General features: G+C 35.9%; 1 protein-coding gene across 4 annotated transcripts in view; it reads right to left on the bottom strand.

Annotated features, from left to right (window-relative positions):
- Positions 1-14,499, bottom strand: part of TUT7 (terminal uridylyl transferase 7) — a 38,393-nt gene that overhangs the window by 16,214 nt on the left and 7,680 nt on the right. For 3 of the 4 annotated variants that reach the window (XM_083355848.1, XM_083355849.1, XM_083355847.1), the window contains exons 2-10: positions 14,260-14,499; positions 13,081-13,256; positions 12,018-12,134; positions 10,368-10,545; positions 9,531-9,619; positions 8,595-8,646; positions 6,550-6,619; positions 2,699-2,825; positions 1,047-1,166 (exon numbers count right to left, since the gene is read on the bottom strand). The exon at positions 14,260-14,499 is cut by the window's right edge. In XM_083355848.1, the coding sequence (XP_083211974.1) occupies positions 1,047-1,166; positions 2,699-2,825; positions 6,550-6,619; positions 8,595-8,646; positions 9,531-9,619; positions 10,368-10,545; positions 12,018-12,134; positions 13,081-13,256; positions 14,260-14,499 (1,169 nt within the window). The remainder of the gene's footprint in view (positions 1-1,046; positions 1,167-2,698; positions 2,826-6,549; positions 6,620-8,594; positions 8,647-9,530; positions 9,620-10,367; positions 10,546-12,017; positions 12,135-13,080; positions 13,257-14,259) is intronic. The other variant, XM_083355850.1, reaches the window with a different exon arrangement.

The raw sequence follows: 14,499 nt of genomic DNA on the forward strand, positions 1-14,499 counted from the left end.
CTGTTTTTTTTATACCCAGCTGTATATTTTAACATACACTGTACATATTTTCCAGTTTTGCAGTATTCCTTCTATAATCATAGCCTATCTAGGCTATCAATATCTATGAGAAGCCATGATTTTGTCTTCTACTGCACATCATTTTTCATTAACAATGAGTCTCATTGGCCATTCTTTATGGTATTAAAGATATTCTTTCTTCATTATGAATTTGGAAAAGGGCTATTTTTTTCTCAAAACAGCATTCAAATCAACAAATATTATAAACTATTTAAATACATAAAAGCAACAGCTAAAGAAGATTGAATTAGTCTTTTCTTGGCATCTTAAACATGGTGTCAATGCTAAAAATCCTGATCTGAAAAGAAATTCCACAAGTAGCAGAGTATCCTCCTAAGAATATTTTTTGTAGATTGTGTATTGTAATATCTAAATCTGAGACATACAAAAGTGGATCTTATTTTAAGATCTTAATTGATTAGCACAATCAGGTGGAAGGCGGCAATATTTGAGCTAAACCTGGTCCTCATAAAATAAAATGCTATAGTCCAACTCTGTTAATTTTGGATACAAAACAGTACTTTAAAAATGAACAAAATGTCATCATTACAATAGGTCTTAGCTATTATCTAGATTAATTTTCTGAACCTATTGTAAGTGAACCTATTTATCACCACTGCAGATGAATTCCTCGCTCAAGAAATGACTCTTACTCTATTATCATTTAAAAAAGCAATTAAGACTGTGCCATTTCAAAGAGCTTTTGAAGGGGAGGGCATTATATAGACTGCCAGTACTTTAATGTGGAGCCCATGAGCAGCCAATCAGTCAGACCAATGAACTGTTGCGGTGTGGTTAATTGATTTTATTTATGCTTCATTGATTTAGAACTGTGTCAATGTAATAGGTGCCGTACAAGCAATGGTAAATAAGTAAGTTTCTCTCTCCTTTTGGAAAAAATAGGAATTCATAATCTCAAACGTATACAAAGAAAACACAAACTGAAAACATTTTCTTTGTAATTAAGAATTTTTATAGAAACATACCCATGAACCTAAATAGACAGGTAGAAAAGGTTCTTTCCTTTGTTGCAGAAAGAAAATAACCATTAGAGCAAATACATAAGGTGGTAAACCACCTTCTTCAGGATGATCTATACAACATAGCTAAAACAGAAAGAAAAATATTTATTAAAGTAGCATTATCAAACATTTCAACTTGACAGTTCACGAATTTGAAGAAACTAATCCAACTTTTACGATAACAATTATTTAAATATACTCCTAGCAAACTGAAAAGACAATTCTATACTTCTGCTTTTGAGTCATATACTGTATCACATGCAGCTGGAGCAATTTTAAAGATTGAGCCATGACACAGTAGCTACTTGTCATCATATCACTATATCTACTAGAGTTGGCTGTGTAACCATGGCAGATATGGCCACTGCTTTTCACCAGGCTAGATGACTAGTCTCATAAGCTTAATACAAGGAACAGCTGAAGGATGTATATTAAGTATTGGGCAACTGTCAGAACAAAACATTCATTTACAGTGGAAATTCTGCACTGTTTATTTAAACAGTGTTTATTTAAAGCTATTTTACTTCTCTAAAGTACAAAATACTATAGAGATTGAAATAAATCACTGTACAGTGAGATAAAATAAAAATTAAGAGATCCAATGACAACGACTGGGAAATGAATGAAAGCTTATTTATATATGCCACACGCGAGCAAAGCTGCATAATCCAGAAAGTTAAAATCTTAAATCCGATAATTTCAACGTTGATTTCATTAACTTTACTTACCGTATTCCGTCAATATCCTTCCATTCTATTATGATTAAGATCCATAGCAGTTTAAAAGCAAGCCTATCATCAGAGTAATCTATTTTAATAAAAACATCTCTGCTGATCAACGAATTTGGGAAGAAAATTCAAAATCTGGAATAGCTGGAATACTATCCTCTTCTAAACTACTTTAGGATCGCAGATAGATTTTTCTTATCGATATATATTTAACGTTCCATATAGTAATATTTAAGTAATACAGAAAACTACTAAATATTTAGCTGCTGTCTTTAAAACAGGCAAATCATCCTTATATGAGAGACATTATTTCCAGTTAGAAGCTTTGAGAAAAAGAGAGTGACTCCTAATCTTTTCATTTCATTTACAGAACTATAGCAAATTATCCCTTAAAAGACACATCTAAACGGATTTCTAGGATTGGAAACTTTTTTTTTTTGAGCCAGTCTGTCTTTGAAATACGTGCCAATGAGCACCACTAATGGAACAATTTAAGCCTCCTCTATTTAGTCCTACAACAGGGGTAGGCAACCTCGGCTCTTTTAGGACTCATGGACTTCAACTCCCAGAATTCCTGAGTCAGCAAAGCTGACTCAGGAATTCTGGGAGTTGAAGTCCATGAGTCCTAAAAGAGCCGAGGTTGCCTACCCCTGTCCTACACAAAGCCAGCAAAATTGGTTCAAGGGTTTTTGAAGCAGGAGGTGGTGGGTGGGAGGAGAAAGGAGGAAGACAGGCAAAAGGAAGGGTATATCTTTCTGCAGGACTAGAAATATCGCCCGATACGTACAGGATGCATCTTCTTACTTTTTCCAACACAGATTGAGTACACTTTGAATAAATATTTGATTATATATTAATAAACATGCTTTGCTACTAAACCAAACCTACCTTGGCCCAGTGTCTGAAAGCAATAACCAAGGACACAAGATGAGGCTCTAATTTTCCAAGCATAGCCAAGTGATTTGTCGTCAGACAAGCATTATCATTTCCTGCACTTACTCTGCAAACAAGGCCACTAAAATAATAAAGACAGAAATGTAAATGTTTTTCTCACTCTAGGATATGCAAAATGAGACAGAACTATATACAACTGGAAAGAAGTGGCTGTTGTGGAAAAGAACAATGATACATTCTCTCCATCTTTTTTCTGCAATAATTTTTGGTAGAAATCAGGGTGATGCAGTATCATGAGCAGAACTCGCTATTGAATGGCAAAGAGTAGTGATTTTCCCAGGACATTAAAAAGAACTGCTGCTACTATTGTTGTTACCAGTTATGTTACTGCTATAAATTCCATCTTCCTGCCCACACCAGACTCAAGTCAGCAAACAAGAAGTAGCATAGTAGTATATCAAATCTAATAGGGCTATTTTGAATCATTTAACTACATCAGATTTTAAAAAAATAATTATTTGAAATTATTATTCTGCCTTTAGCTCGCTTCTGGGCAAAACTCTTGAATGAAAAATATTTATTTTTATTTATTTCAAATTAAATGGGACCGCTAGATTAATATATACTGAAAGTATATCCAGAGATCCATCCAGTTTTTTAAAATTATTTGATAGCAATTACAATAGCACTTAAAACTTCTATACAGCTTCACCGTGCTTTACAGCCCTCTCTAAGCAGTTTACAGAGTCAGCATGTTTCTCCAACAATTTGGAGGAATTTCCTCCTCATTTTACCAACCTCGGAAGGATATAAAGCTGAATCAACCTTGAGCCTGTGAGACTCAAAGTGCTGGCAGCCGGCAGTCAGCAGAAATAGCCTGCAGTACTGCATTCTAACCACTGCGCCACCATGGCTCTTAATACTTCTGTGGTTTGATTATAGTACATAAGCTTACATATACCCTATTTTTCGGACCATAAGACGCACTTTTTTCCCCAAAAGTGGGGGGGAAAACGAGGGTGCGTCTTATGGTCCGAAGGTGATCCGTATGGCCAGCCCCAACCTCTGCAAGTGGAAAGCAAGGGAGATTGCCAGGAGCACGAATTGGCACATGCTGAGAAACGCCGATCTCGCGCTCCTGCAATCTCCCTCGCTCGGTTTCAGCTTCCCTTGCTACAAGAGAAAGCAGGCTGAAACGGAGCGAGGGAGATTGCCAGAAATGGGAATCGGCCGATCTCGCGCTGCTGCAATCTCCCTTGCTCGCTTTCAGCCTGCTTTCTCTTGTAGCAAGGGAAGCTGAAACCGAGCAAGGGTGATTGCAGGAGCGCGAGATCGGCCGATTCGCGTTCCTGGCAATCTCCCTCGCTCCGTTTCAGCTTGCTTTCTGCAAGAGAAAGTTGGGCCGCAGGGCCGCCTCCGCGGGTACTGCTTTAATGCAGAGAGGGAAGGACAAAGAGGGAAGGAAGGAAGGGACAATGGGAGAGGGAGGGAGAGAGAAAGAGAGAGAGAGAGAGAGAAAGAGGGAGAGAGAGAGAGAGGGGGGAAACAAATAGGGAGGGAGAGAAAGAGAGAGAGAGGAGGAGAAAGAAAGGGAGAGAAATAGAGGGAGAGGGAAAGAGAGAGGGAGAGAAAGAAAGGGAGAGAAAGAGAAAGGGAGAGAGAGAAGGAGAAAGAAAGAGGGAGGGAAATAGAGGGAGAGAGAGAAAGGGAGAAATAGAGGGAAAGAGAAAAATAGAGAGGGAGAGAAAGAGAAGGAGAGAGAGAAATTAAATTAGCAACATGATTGTTAAGTGAATCTGGTGTCCCCACTAACTTTGCTTCTCAGAAGGTTGCAAAAGGCGATCACATGACCCTGGAACAATGTGACCATCATAAATATGAATTGATTGCCAAGCATCCGAATGTAAATCACATGACCCTGGGGATGCTGCAACAGTCATAAGTGTGAAAAATGGTCATAAGTCACTTTTTTCAGTGCCGTCGTAACTTTGAACAGTCATTAAGTGAATCACTGTAAGTCAAGGACTACCTGTACTTTATCATTTTTTCCCCTTTTTTTGGGGGGGGGGGGTCAGGTTTTTGACACCTTGCTGGGCGGTACTTGGACACTGCCTTGTCCTAAAAGTGGTACAATGGATGAAAAGGTTGAAAAGCCCTGTTTTAGTATACCGGTACTATTTGGTTCAGAATATTTTTTTTTCTTGTTTTCTTGCTCTAAAAACTGGGTGTGTCTTATGGTCAGGTGTGTCTTATGGTCCGAAAAATACGGTAAATGATTAGTTACAATTTTTATCAGAACAAGCCAGTGAAATGGCATTCAATTAAAGACGAATAAAAGAATTTAGGAATGGTTAGTATTTGTATTAACTAAATTTTATATCTATTTTCCATTAGTAGTGAAGACCATCAATCTGAAACACTGCTAATATGGTGATTACCCATTACAATAGTTTTACATATATTTAGTTGCATATAAATTGCAACTAAAAAGAGTAAGGCTAGGACAAATCAGTTACTGTAATGATGACAAATGAAATTTTAGGCAAGTAAAATTTATAAAGATAATGAAATAGTTGTATTTCACTATTTACTTCAGAATACTAAATTCTTTTCCAGACTGGATTTCCAGTGTTGGAAAATCTAAAAGACTAGGCAAAGGACAGGTTAACATAGAAAAAAATCTATCTATGTGGTTATTAGGTGTCTAAAATGATACACATAACCTAACTGAATACTAAAACTATGAATCTAGTTTTGCTCATTTTTATAGTACAATTCATTCATTGAGGCTTATTCCAGCACATGTAAATTAGAATTGCTGATGTCTATGGAGATTCTCAATCATATAGGTTAGGGGTGTCAAACTGCTGGCCCACAGGCCCGATGTGTCATGCCGAAACTGACCCCACCCAACATTGCCAGCAATGGAAAAAAAGTCGTGATACGTCACGTGACGTTGTGAGTTTGACACCCCTGATATAGGTCATGGTTGTTCCAAAATGTTTTTTTTTTCAAAAGGCAACTTGAATTTTTTTTCCTTGAAAACATTTCACTTCTCTTTCAAAAAGTGTCTTCAGTTCTAATTCAAGTTCTAATTCTAATCTAATCTAGTCCAGTTGCCTTTTGAAAAAAGCACCTTTGGGATTAGGATTGCAGCCATTATATTGCCATAGTAATATACCAGTAGCCAACCTAACATTTTTGGATAGAAATCCTACTTAATGTAAAACATGCTAATTGGAAGAAAGTACATCTAATGGGATGAAGAATGGAGACCCCACCAGGCTGTTCTAGGGTTGAAGTATGAAATCAAAAACACATCAATGAAGAATGCAGTAATAAAACACACAACACTGCTTATTTGAGAGTGGAATGTATTGTTAAATAGTGAGATGTTTATAACAAATGAAAGAAATGTTTCATTGAATGGGAATCTGCTATCATAAAATATATGAAGGCTGTCAACCAAGCTTTAAGGGGGATTAGATAATGAAGGATGTTAAGAGTATTCATGTCTAGTAACTGGGATTCTAAGACACGAAAAAAATCATGACTGCTATATTCCACCAGTAATACCTCTTTCTGAGAACACCACAGCAAAGTGCTATAGCACCTGCTTGCAGCTTCCCAAAAACATTCAGATGAGCACTAACAGGATGAAGATGCTAGACTAAATAGGCTTTTAATTTGATCCAAAGGGTTTTTATGATGTGGAATTCACTTTTATTGTTGCTCTGTAAGTACAGCTCTTTGAATTTATGTAATAAAAATTGTAATTTAGGTGTGGCCAGATATAATTTACATTATGATACATTATAGGAACACACAAATTTGCTAAGTGAGACCTTTGTTTCTCTTTGCACACCACCACAGGCACTTTAGCATGGAAATCTGCATCAACATCAATAAAAGATTCTAGGGGGAAAAAGAAAGCCACATTATTCATGGTACCAAAAGAAACAAGTCTACCAATATGTCTCTCCTGAAGGAAAAATGAAACATAAAGGCTATACTTCCTTTCTTGTAGTTTATTGGTGAACTCACATAGATGTAATTTGCATGAAACAAGTGAAATCACAGTACAGAATTGCTATATGAAACTATCAGGTGCTGGTATTCCACAAGGTAACTTTTGATACATATAGTTTATTGCACTTGTTAAATAAATATTAACTGATCAATAACAACACAAATCTATGTTTAGATTGTAAAAAATGAAGAATATATTTTCAAATGTTTAACTTTTTAAAAAGAAATACTCTGTCCAGTTATGTAAAATAGACGTTTGGTCTTACGTTTGTGGTACATCCCTTCAAACTTTAGCTATGACTAGGCGACCCATGACCCATTGGGTCAGTATCTCAGAGCTGTTCCCTTACCAGATTTTCAACGCCTTCAACAGTGACACAGCTCCTAAAGTAATGCCTTCACTGGAAAAGTTCTTAAAAAATTAGGGAGATATTCAAAGTTGTATCTGCTTTGAAAATAGTCCATGTTGAACTTTATAGCATGGTCAAATATAAGAAGTTTAGCACAGAAAATGTTATAGGAGAATTTGTATTATGTTATAAATGCAGATTTTCTTGATATTGACTCTGTATTGCATATTATACTGAATATCTGAAGATTTATATCCTTTCTTTCAGCAACAAGCTTTCATTAATTGCCGAGGCCTCAGTAAGCTGGCCAAGTTGTATCTTAATTAAGACATGAAACTAGCTACAGGGATATATCATATAGCAACATGTGTAATTTGAGCTTGACAAGCAAAGGCTTGACTATGAATTCTATATTTCATTCATATGAAAGTACGCTTGGATTGAATGGCAAACTGGTTATAATTAATATAATTCACCTATTATACAGGTGGATGAACAATTATAGAATGAGATATGTCAACTAGGATACTGAATATTATCTAACTATTGCAGACTCTCGAGATAGACACAAATGCTTTTACTGGAAACTTTTTTTTGGTTCTAATTTATAGCATTATTTAGTGAAACTCTGTTCTGAAAGAAATGGTTTTAGTAGCATTTTGTTTCCAGTTTGTGTTTAGGTATATATTTTATTCTTGCTACACCAGCAAACTGGAAGAACTGGTATTCATTAGTCTTAATGAAGTCATAAATTGGAATTCCCTATGGCAATCTAGTCCTGTAAAGGCATTTCCCTTTGTGCTGCTAAAAGATCCCTATTAGTACAAATCCCTAATCAGATTTAATAACATTTTGGCATTATGTCTTTCCATCACCACAATTCCCAAAGAATCTATGAACAGTGATTCATTCATACTTCATTTTAAAACATTCAAGGGTACAAACTAAAACTCAACAATCAAATTACAGGACTGACCCCAGGTATTCCCCATTCCAACCCAACATTTCAATCTGGCGTCCCTTATATTGCTGCACTAATGTCCCTTCTTTTTAATTGCTGTATATAGAAATGGACAATTACATCTATCACTGAGAAAAACAGAGATGGACCTAATAATTGTATGAACTCCATGCACTGGATGTTCCCAATGGTAGAAAAGGATTGGAGGAAAGAAACCAACAGCCTTAATCTCTGATGCTTTTACTCATCCTAAATATCTTCTCCTGAAAGATTGGGAACCCTTTAAAATAATGTATCGGAGCAGGCTAAGGGGTTACAGGAAAAGGAAAAAAGAGCAAAAATTACCATTCTGCTCCTTTCCTCCAAGCAATGATCTTCCTTAATTATTTATTAGAACAGAGGAAGTTTTTCATTGATGGAGAGAAATTCTGATCCAACCTAATTCTTCTAGTCTACCATCTATCCACAAATAATTTTTTTATGAGTGAAAAGGAATGCTATTTTTTCATGTCAGAGGAAGAAAAAACCTAATTACACACTGAACACTTACCACTGCTCTTTAGGCTTTCTTGTACCAGTAAGAGAACATCTGGTTGGGACATCTATGAAGAAGAGCAGAACAAAAGTTACATAAATATAACATTTTCGTAAGTATTTTTTAGTATTATTTCAAAATATTAGTCCAGCAGAACAATTGGTTTTCTAATCTCTTTCCATTTATCCTATCCAATTAGTGGGCTCTTTTCTGACAATATTAGGAAGAATATGAAATTACTTTCTTCTAACGTTATAGCTGCTCTAATACAACTGTACATTGTTATTCGTTAAAGCAGCTTGTCCTCTGTCAAAGATCCACATGAACTCCAGAAAAGTTGTGACTCCTTTAAAAATTGCATTTTTAGGCTCGTGCAGATTCTTAAACAGAGGTGTTTGCTTTAATGAATACCTGTCAGTACTACATGTGACCTAAAAAACTTTATTCTCAAAATGTTCACAGTGCTGATTAATAATTAAAAAGGGGAAAGTTATTCTGTAGTAAGATGGGCGACCAATAACATTTATAAATAAGCAATAAATTTTCAATTTGAGTTTATACCAATAGGGCTGGATTTAAGTTACTGTAAACAGTCTCCCACTCACATAGCCTCTTATCCTTTTCCTTGTAGATCAAATGGGTTCAGCCATATGCACTAGATTCTAGATCATGTGAAGAACTCTTTTGTCAGAAGAAACAAGTAGTTAAAAAGATAATACATTTTTGATAGAATAACACTAATATATGTAGAACTAAAAAGTCTTCATAAATACTTCTGCTAAACAAATAGGAACATGTTATTTCTCAGAAATTAAATGTCTCAGACAAACACATTCTCCAATGTTGTTATTTTAATCTATCAGTTTACAATATCAATGTGGCACAAATATAGATTTAAGAGCCAGACTGCTACAGCTCAGTTTATCCTATATTTGCTAATCAGATGCTTACACTGGGTGGAAACTGGATGTCCAGATTTATATCAGAATTTTTAAAGCCAAATCTGCTCCAGGAAGAACCATACAACCTTAGAGAACAATCTATAACGAAAGAAAACGAGAATGTTAAAATTAAACTGAAAAACCAAGAGAGGTCAAGTGTTCCCCAAACTGTCTAATCCAGAACTTTAAAAGGAGTTATTAAGAGGCTCAACTCAAAACCATCTGAAGTTAGTTCATCAGTAATTAAGAGACAAAATGTAGACTTTCTTATACTTTGCCTATATAAATTCATTTTGTGGCTTTTTTCACTAATATTTAAATTGACTGTTTTAAGCTCATATTTTGCATCGTGGGGCTAATATACAGGAAAAATATTCATAGATCATGACATATTAAAAATTATTAAAATAAAAATCTATGTATAATAATCATAATAAAGGTAAAGGTTCCCCCGCACATGCGTGCTAGTCGTTTCCGACTCTAGGGGCCGGTGCTCATCTCCGTTTCAAAGCCGAAGAGCCAGCGCTTGTCCAAGGACGTCTCTGTGGTCATGACTAGACACCAAAGGCGCATGTAACGCTGTTACCTTCCCACCGGTGTGGTCCCTATTTTTCTACTTGCATTTTTACGTGCTTTCGAACTGCTAGGTTGGCAGAAGCTGGGACGAGTAACAGGCGCTCACTCTGTTACGCGGCACTCGGGATTCGACCCGCCAAACTGCCGACCTTCTGATCGACAAGCTCAGCGTCCTAACCCACTGAGCCACCGCGTCCATAATAATAATAATAATAATAATAATAATAATAATAATAACAACAACAACAACAACAACAACAACAACAACAACCTGGCAATTTTGGTTGAAATATATTTTCCATAGTAGTTTTGATTCCAAGCCTTTGTTCCACATCTTCATTATTTAATCCAAACTCCTCTACTACTTTTTGAAGAGCTATACCAATAGCTTCAATTTGCAAGAGTGTTGGTGGAGGAAGTGAATTCAGCAGTTGTTGTTCTTCCTTTTCCTTTAAAGATAAAATGTAAAGCAATCTAAATACATCAAATAAACATTGTAACAATTTAAGAATATCAGTGCTGGCACACAAATCATTTAAACAATAAGACTACCTGATTTTCCTTCATATCTTGGTAGGAAAAAAAAACCCCAATAAATTCAAATGTACCTCCAAAGGGCATTACAATGTATGTCTTCAATAGATATTTTTTTATCAGAATATAGAAATCCCAATTCAATCAGAAAAACATTCCTTTTGCAAGCAAGTCATAATTATAGTAAAATAAATCAATATATATCAGTTCAGAACTAATTTTCAACTCTATTGATTCCAGTAACACTAAATCTAGTGAAATCCTACATTTCAACTCAGAATTATTGTAAATTTGTTGAATTCAGTGGTTTAATTCTAAATTTCATTAAATTTAGATCCAATTTAGATCATGTGCCCACATGAACAACAGCTGGAAGAGTAACAAAAGAGTAACAAAAATATAGGCATCTATCTCAAGAAGCTCACAATATAAAACTCCACCCAGAATAAAAACATAGCAAGCAAAAACATAGCTGCCAAGGCAGAAAACCAATTATGACAAAATAATAATCTTCATGAGATGGTGAAATACAAGTAGTCCTCAACTTTGAAACCACAATTGGGACCAGAATTTCCAGTGCTAAGCAATGTGGTTGTTAAACGAGTTGCACCCTATTTTATGACCCCTTTTCTAGCGTTGATAAGTAAATAACTGCAATTAAGTGACTCTTACGGTTGTTAAGTGAATCCAGCTTCCCATATATTTTGCTTGGGAAGGTCACAAATGGTGATCCCCTGACCCAGAATGTGCAATTGTCATAAATACATGCAGGTTGTCAAGTACCTGAATTCTGATCGTGTGACCATGGGGATGCTGCAAAGGTTATAGGTGCAAGGACCAGTTGTACAGTAAGTCACTCTTTTTAGTACTGTTGTAACTTTGAATGGTTGCTAAATGAATGGCTGTAAGTCAAGGACTACCTGTAGGCGAAGAATTTGAGAAACTGTTTCCCATCCAATGCAAATAAATCTCCTCATTAATGTATTCCTGCTTGCCTGCTTCAATCTGCAGTCTGAAAGTATCCTTTTCATTTAAACAACCAGCTTTTCTACACTGAGTTTTCTAGTAGGCCCTAAGCTTTCTGAATGGATGCTGCCTAGCCCTATGGTTTCTGTTCTTAATTGCTGCTCTAATATCTCATCTGTTTAACATGGTACACAATTTCTTTTAACTTAATGGTTACATGATGCTTTGTGTAGCATATTCTACAGTTACATAACCACAGAATCCAAAGCAGAGTTGATCAGAAGAACTAGGGAGAAATCAATCTAGTTTAGTTCACAAAGACACAAACACAAATAAGACCACGTCTGTATTATTTTTCTTCTCCCTTTTTATAACATTATGAAACCGAACATTGCTATTGTTTTTACTGTTATTAACTCACCTTTATGTTTTTCTTGTGTCTTTTTTCCTTTATATGCTTATGAGCAAACATCACTGACTCAATCAATACATCACATAACCTGCAAGTATATTTAGCTGTTGGGTAGCTTCGAGGTCGCTGGAGAAAAATCAATTATGATCTTTTTAATTATATATTGTCAATAAAAATGATATGGTCATAAAACGTATTGGGAACTATCTTGCCCAATTAAAGCTCGGCAGATTCCAGTTGATTTCATGACTTCACCTTTCCCATGTGATCTTCACCCTCCGTTAAGGAATCTTAACTGCAAATATTGACAAAGTCAAATATACTGGTAGTAAGCCAGGAACTTCAGAATGCTACCAGAGATTAACCAATCTTGTTATATATTGAAGCATACTATATCCCAACTGCATTTACTTGCTTCCTGCAGCTATGTCTGGTTTGCTCTACAATACTTTGTCAGAACTGGAGTCCTTATATTTCTGCACCGCTAAAAACTCACTGGAGAAGAGCCTAATGCTGGGAAAGATTGAGGGCAATACAAGAAGGGGATGACAGAGAATGAGGTGGCTGGATGGAGTCACTGAAGCAGTAAGCGTGAGCTTAAAGGGACTTCAGAAAATGGTAGAGGACAGGAAGGCCTGGAGGAACGTTGTCCATGGGGTCGCGATGGGTCGGACACGACTTCGCAACTAACAACAACAACAAAAACTCTGAATCATTTATTCATTTTTTTTAAAAAAATATGGCCTGTCATTCTACGACTGAATATTGGGTACAGATGGAATTCTATGCTTGGTGGGTACTGTTTGTAATAGCCTTCTCCAGTCTGGAGCTTTCCAGTTTTATTGGAAAGCAACTCTCACTTCTCATGAGCTGGAAAATTTGGAGATCTTAAGGAATGGAGCTTGGGAAGGCTGCTTTTGAGTGTGAATATAAGCATATAATATTCATATTTATAGGCAATTCTTAAGCTTCTGCAAACTTGTTGATTTTCTGCTTCTCTAATATACTGACACTTGTTGCCTAACCCTAATTCACATGTTTAAATAGGCATGTATGTGGCAGAAAATGTTACCTTCCTCAGTCTATAAATGTAGTCTCTCTTAAGTCGTTCTTCAGCCTGCTGCAACCCCAGTAATTCTTTTGCTGTCAGTAAAGCCTCCTCTATAACAGGTCCATCCATTTCATCATCCATATCGTAGTCTTCTTTTTTTATTCTTCTTGGTTTCCTATGTTTCTTCATTTCTTTTTCTGTAGTTATCAGAAAAAGAATTATGATGTTGCATAAATTAACTGTTAGCAGCACAGCACGTGTTGATAGTATGACAAAACTTTGCTGAGGAACCTTGAGCAATAAAGCTCTCTAACAGGTGAGAAACTTTAAATCTAGAGCACATCAGTTTGAAAATTATGTGTACTTTTAAACCCATGTCTTAACATCAGGTTAAGCTGAATAATACTGCATATAACATGAAAAAGGAAAAGCACGGTAATACTGAAATTTTTTACTTAAAAACAAATGTCAGTTCTTAAAAAGAACCACTGCAATATTTGGAAGCAGCCATGTCCTATAAAAAGCTCTCAGATGTCTATTAACACATAAAGCAGAGTTCAGCCAAACTTATGTACACTAAAAGTAATGGATCCTGCACAAAAGCAATACAGTACTATGCAACTTTCACACATTTTCACTTTAGTAGGACTGATATAGCTTATTCCCCATGGTGCTGCTACAGCTTTGATGCAGCAACAGGAACCTATGGGAATGATGTTATTCCTAAAATATTTAAAGTAATGCTTATAATGGTCTTAACTGATACATTATGGAAGGTTAGTGGTAGTCACCCACTTAACCTCACAGAACACACTGTTAAAACTCTCTGCAAAGAAACTTCTAGATTTGCCAAAGGAAAAGCTGAAGTTAAAATTCAGGTGTAACAGGCCACCTAAAACTGTGTTGACGTTAATATTACATATCATTCAACCCTCTCATAACATTAACTGCGTGAACTGTTGTAACAAGTCTATTTTAATATTTTCAAGGATTAGAAGATACCTAAGAAGCTATCAATTCTAAATAATGTAGCCAATTTCCAATAGTTTGAAGTGAACTATTCAATAGTTTCATACAGCTATTCAATATTCAATACTTTCGGAAGGGATGGGACCTTGAAGATCTTCTAGAGTTAGTAATGACTGCAGAAAAAATATGTAATAGTGTTAATCTACAGAAGATCATCAAAAGATGTATTACCAGAATTTCCTTTTCTATCAGATAAATCTTCACTTGTTAGGTCTCTAAGGAGCTGTCTTCTTGCACTTCTGCCTCCTAAACTCTCACATTCATGAGGAAACTCTTTCCGTGGCCTGATGATCACAGGTATCCGGGCTGTAGATTTGAATTCTCTCCAATTGCTGGAATTAGCTTGATGGTTGTCAGACACCCACTTCTTAATTTGGTCTTTTGAAGAATCATTTATTCTTGCCCCTTGAT

This window comes from Vipera ursinii (assembly GCF_947247035.1).
Source record: "Vipera ursinii genome assembly, chromosome: 2".
Lineage (NCBI taxonomy): Eukaryota > Metazoa > Chordata > Lepidosauria > Squamata > Viperidae > Vipera > Vipera ursinii.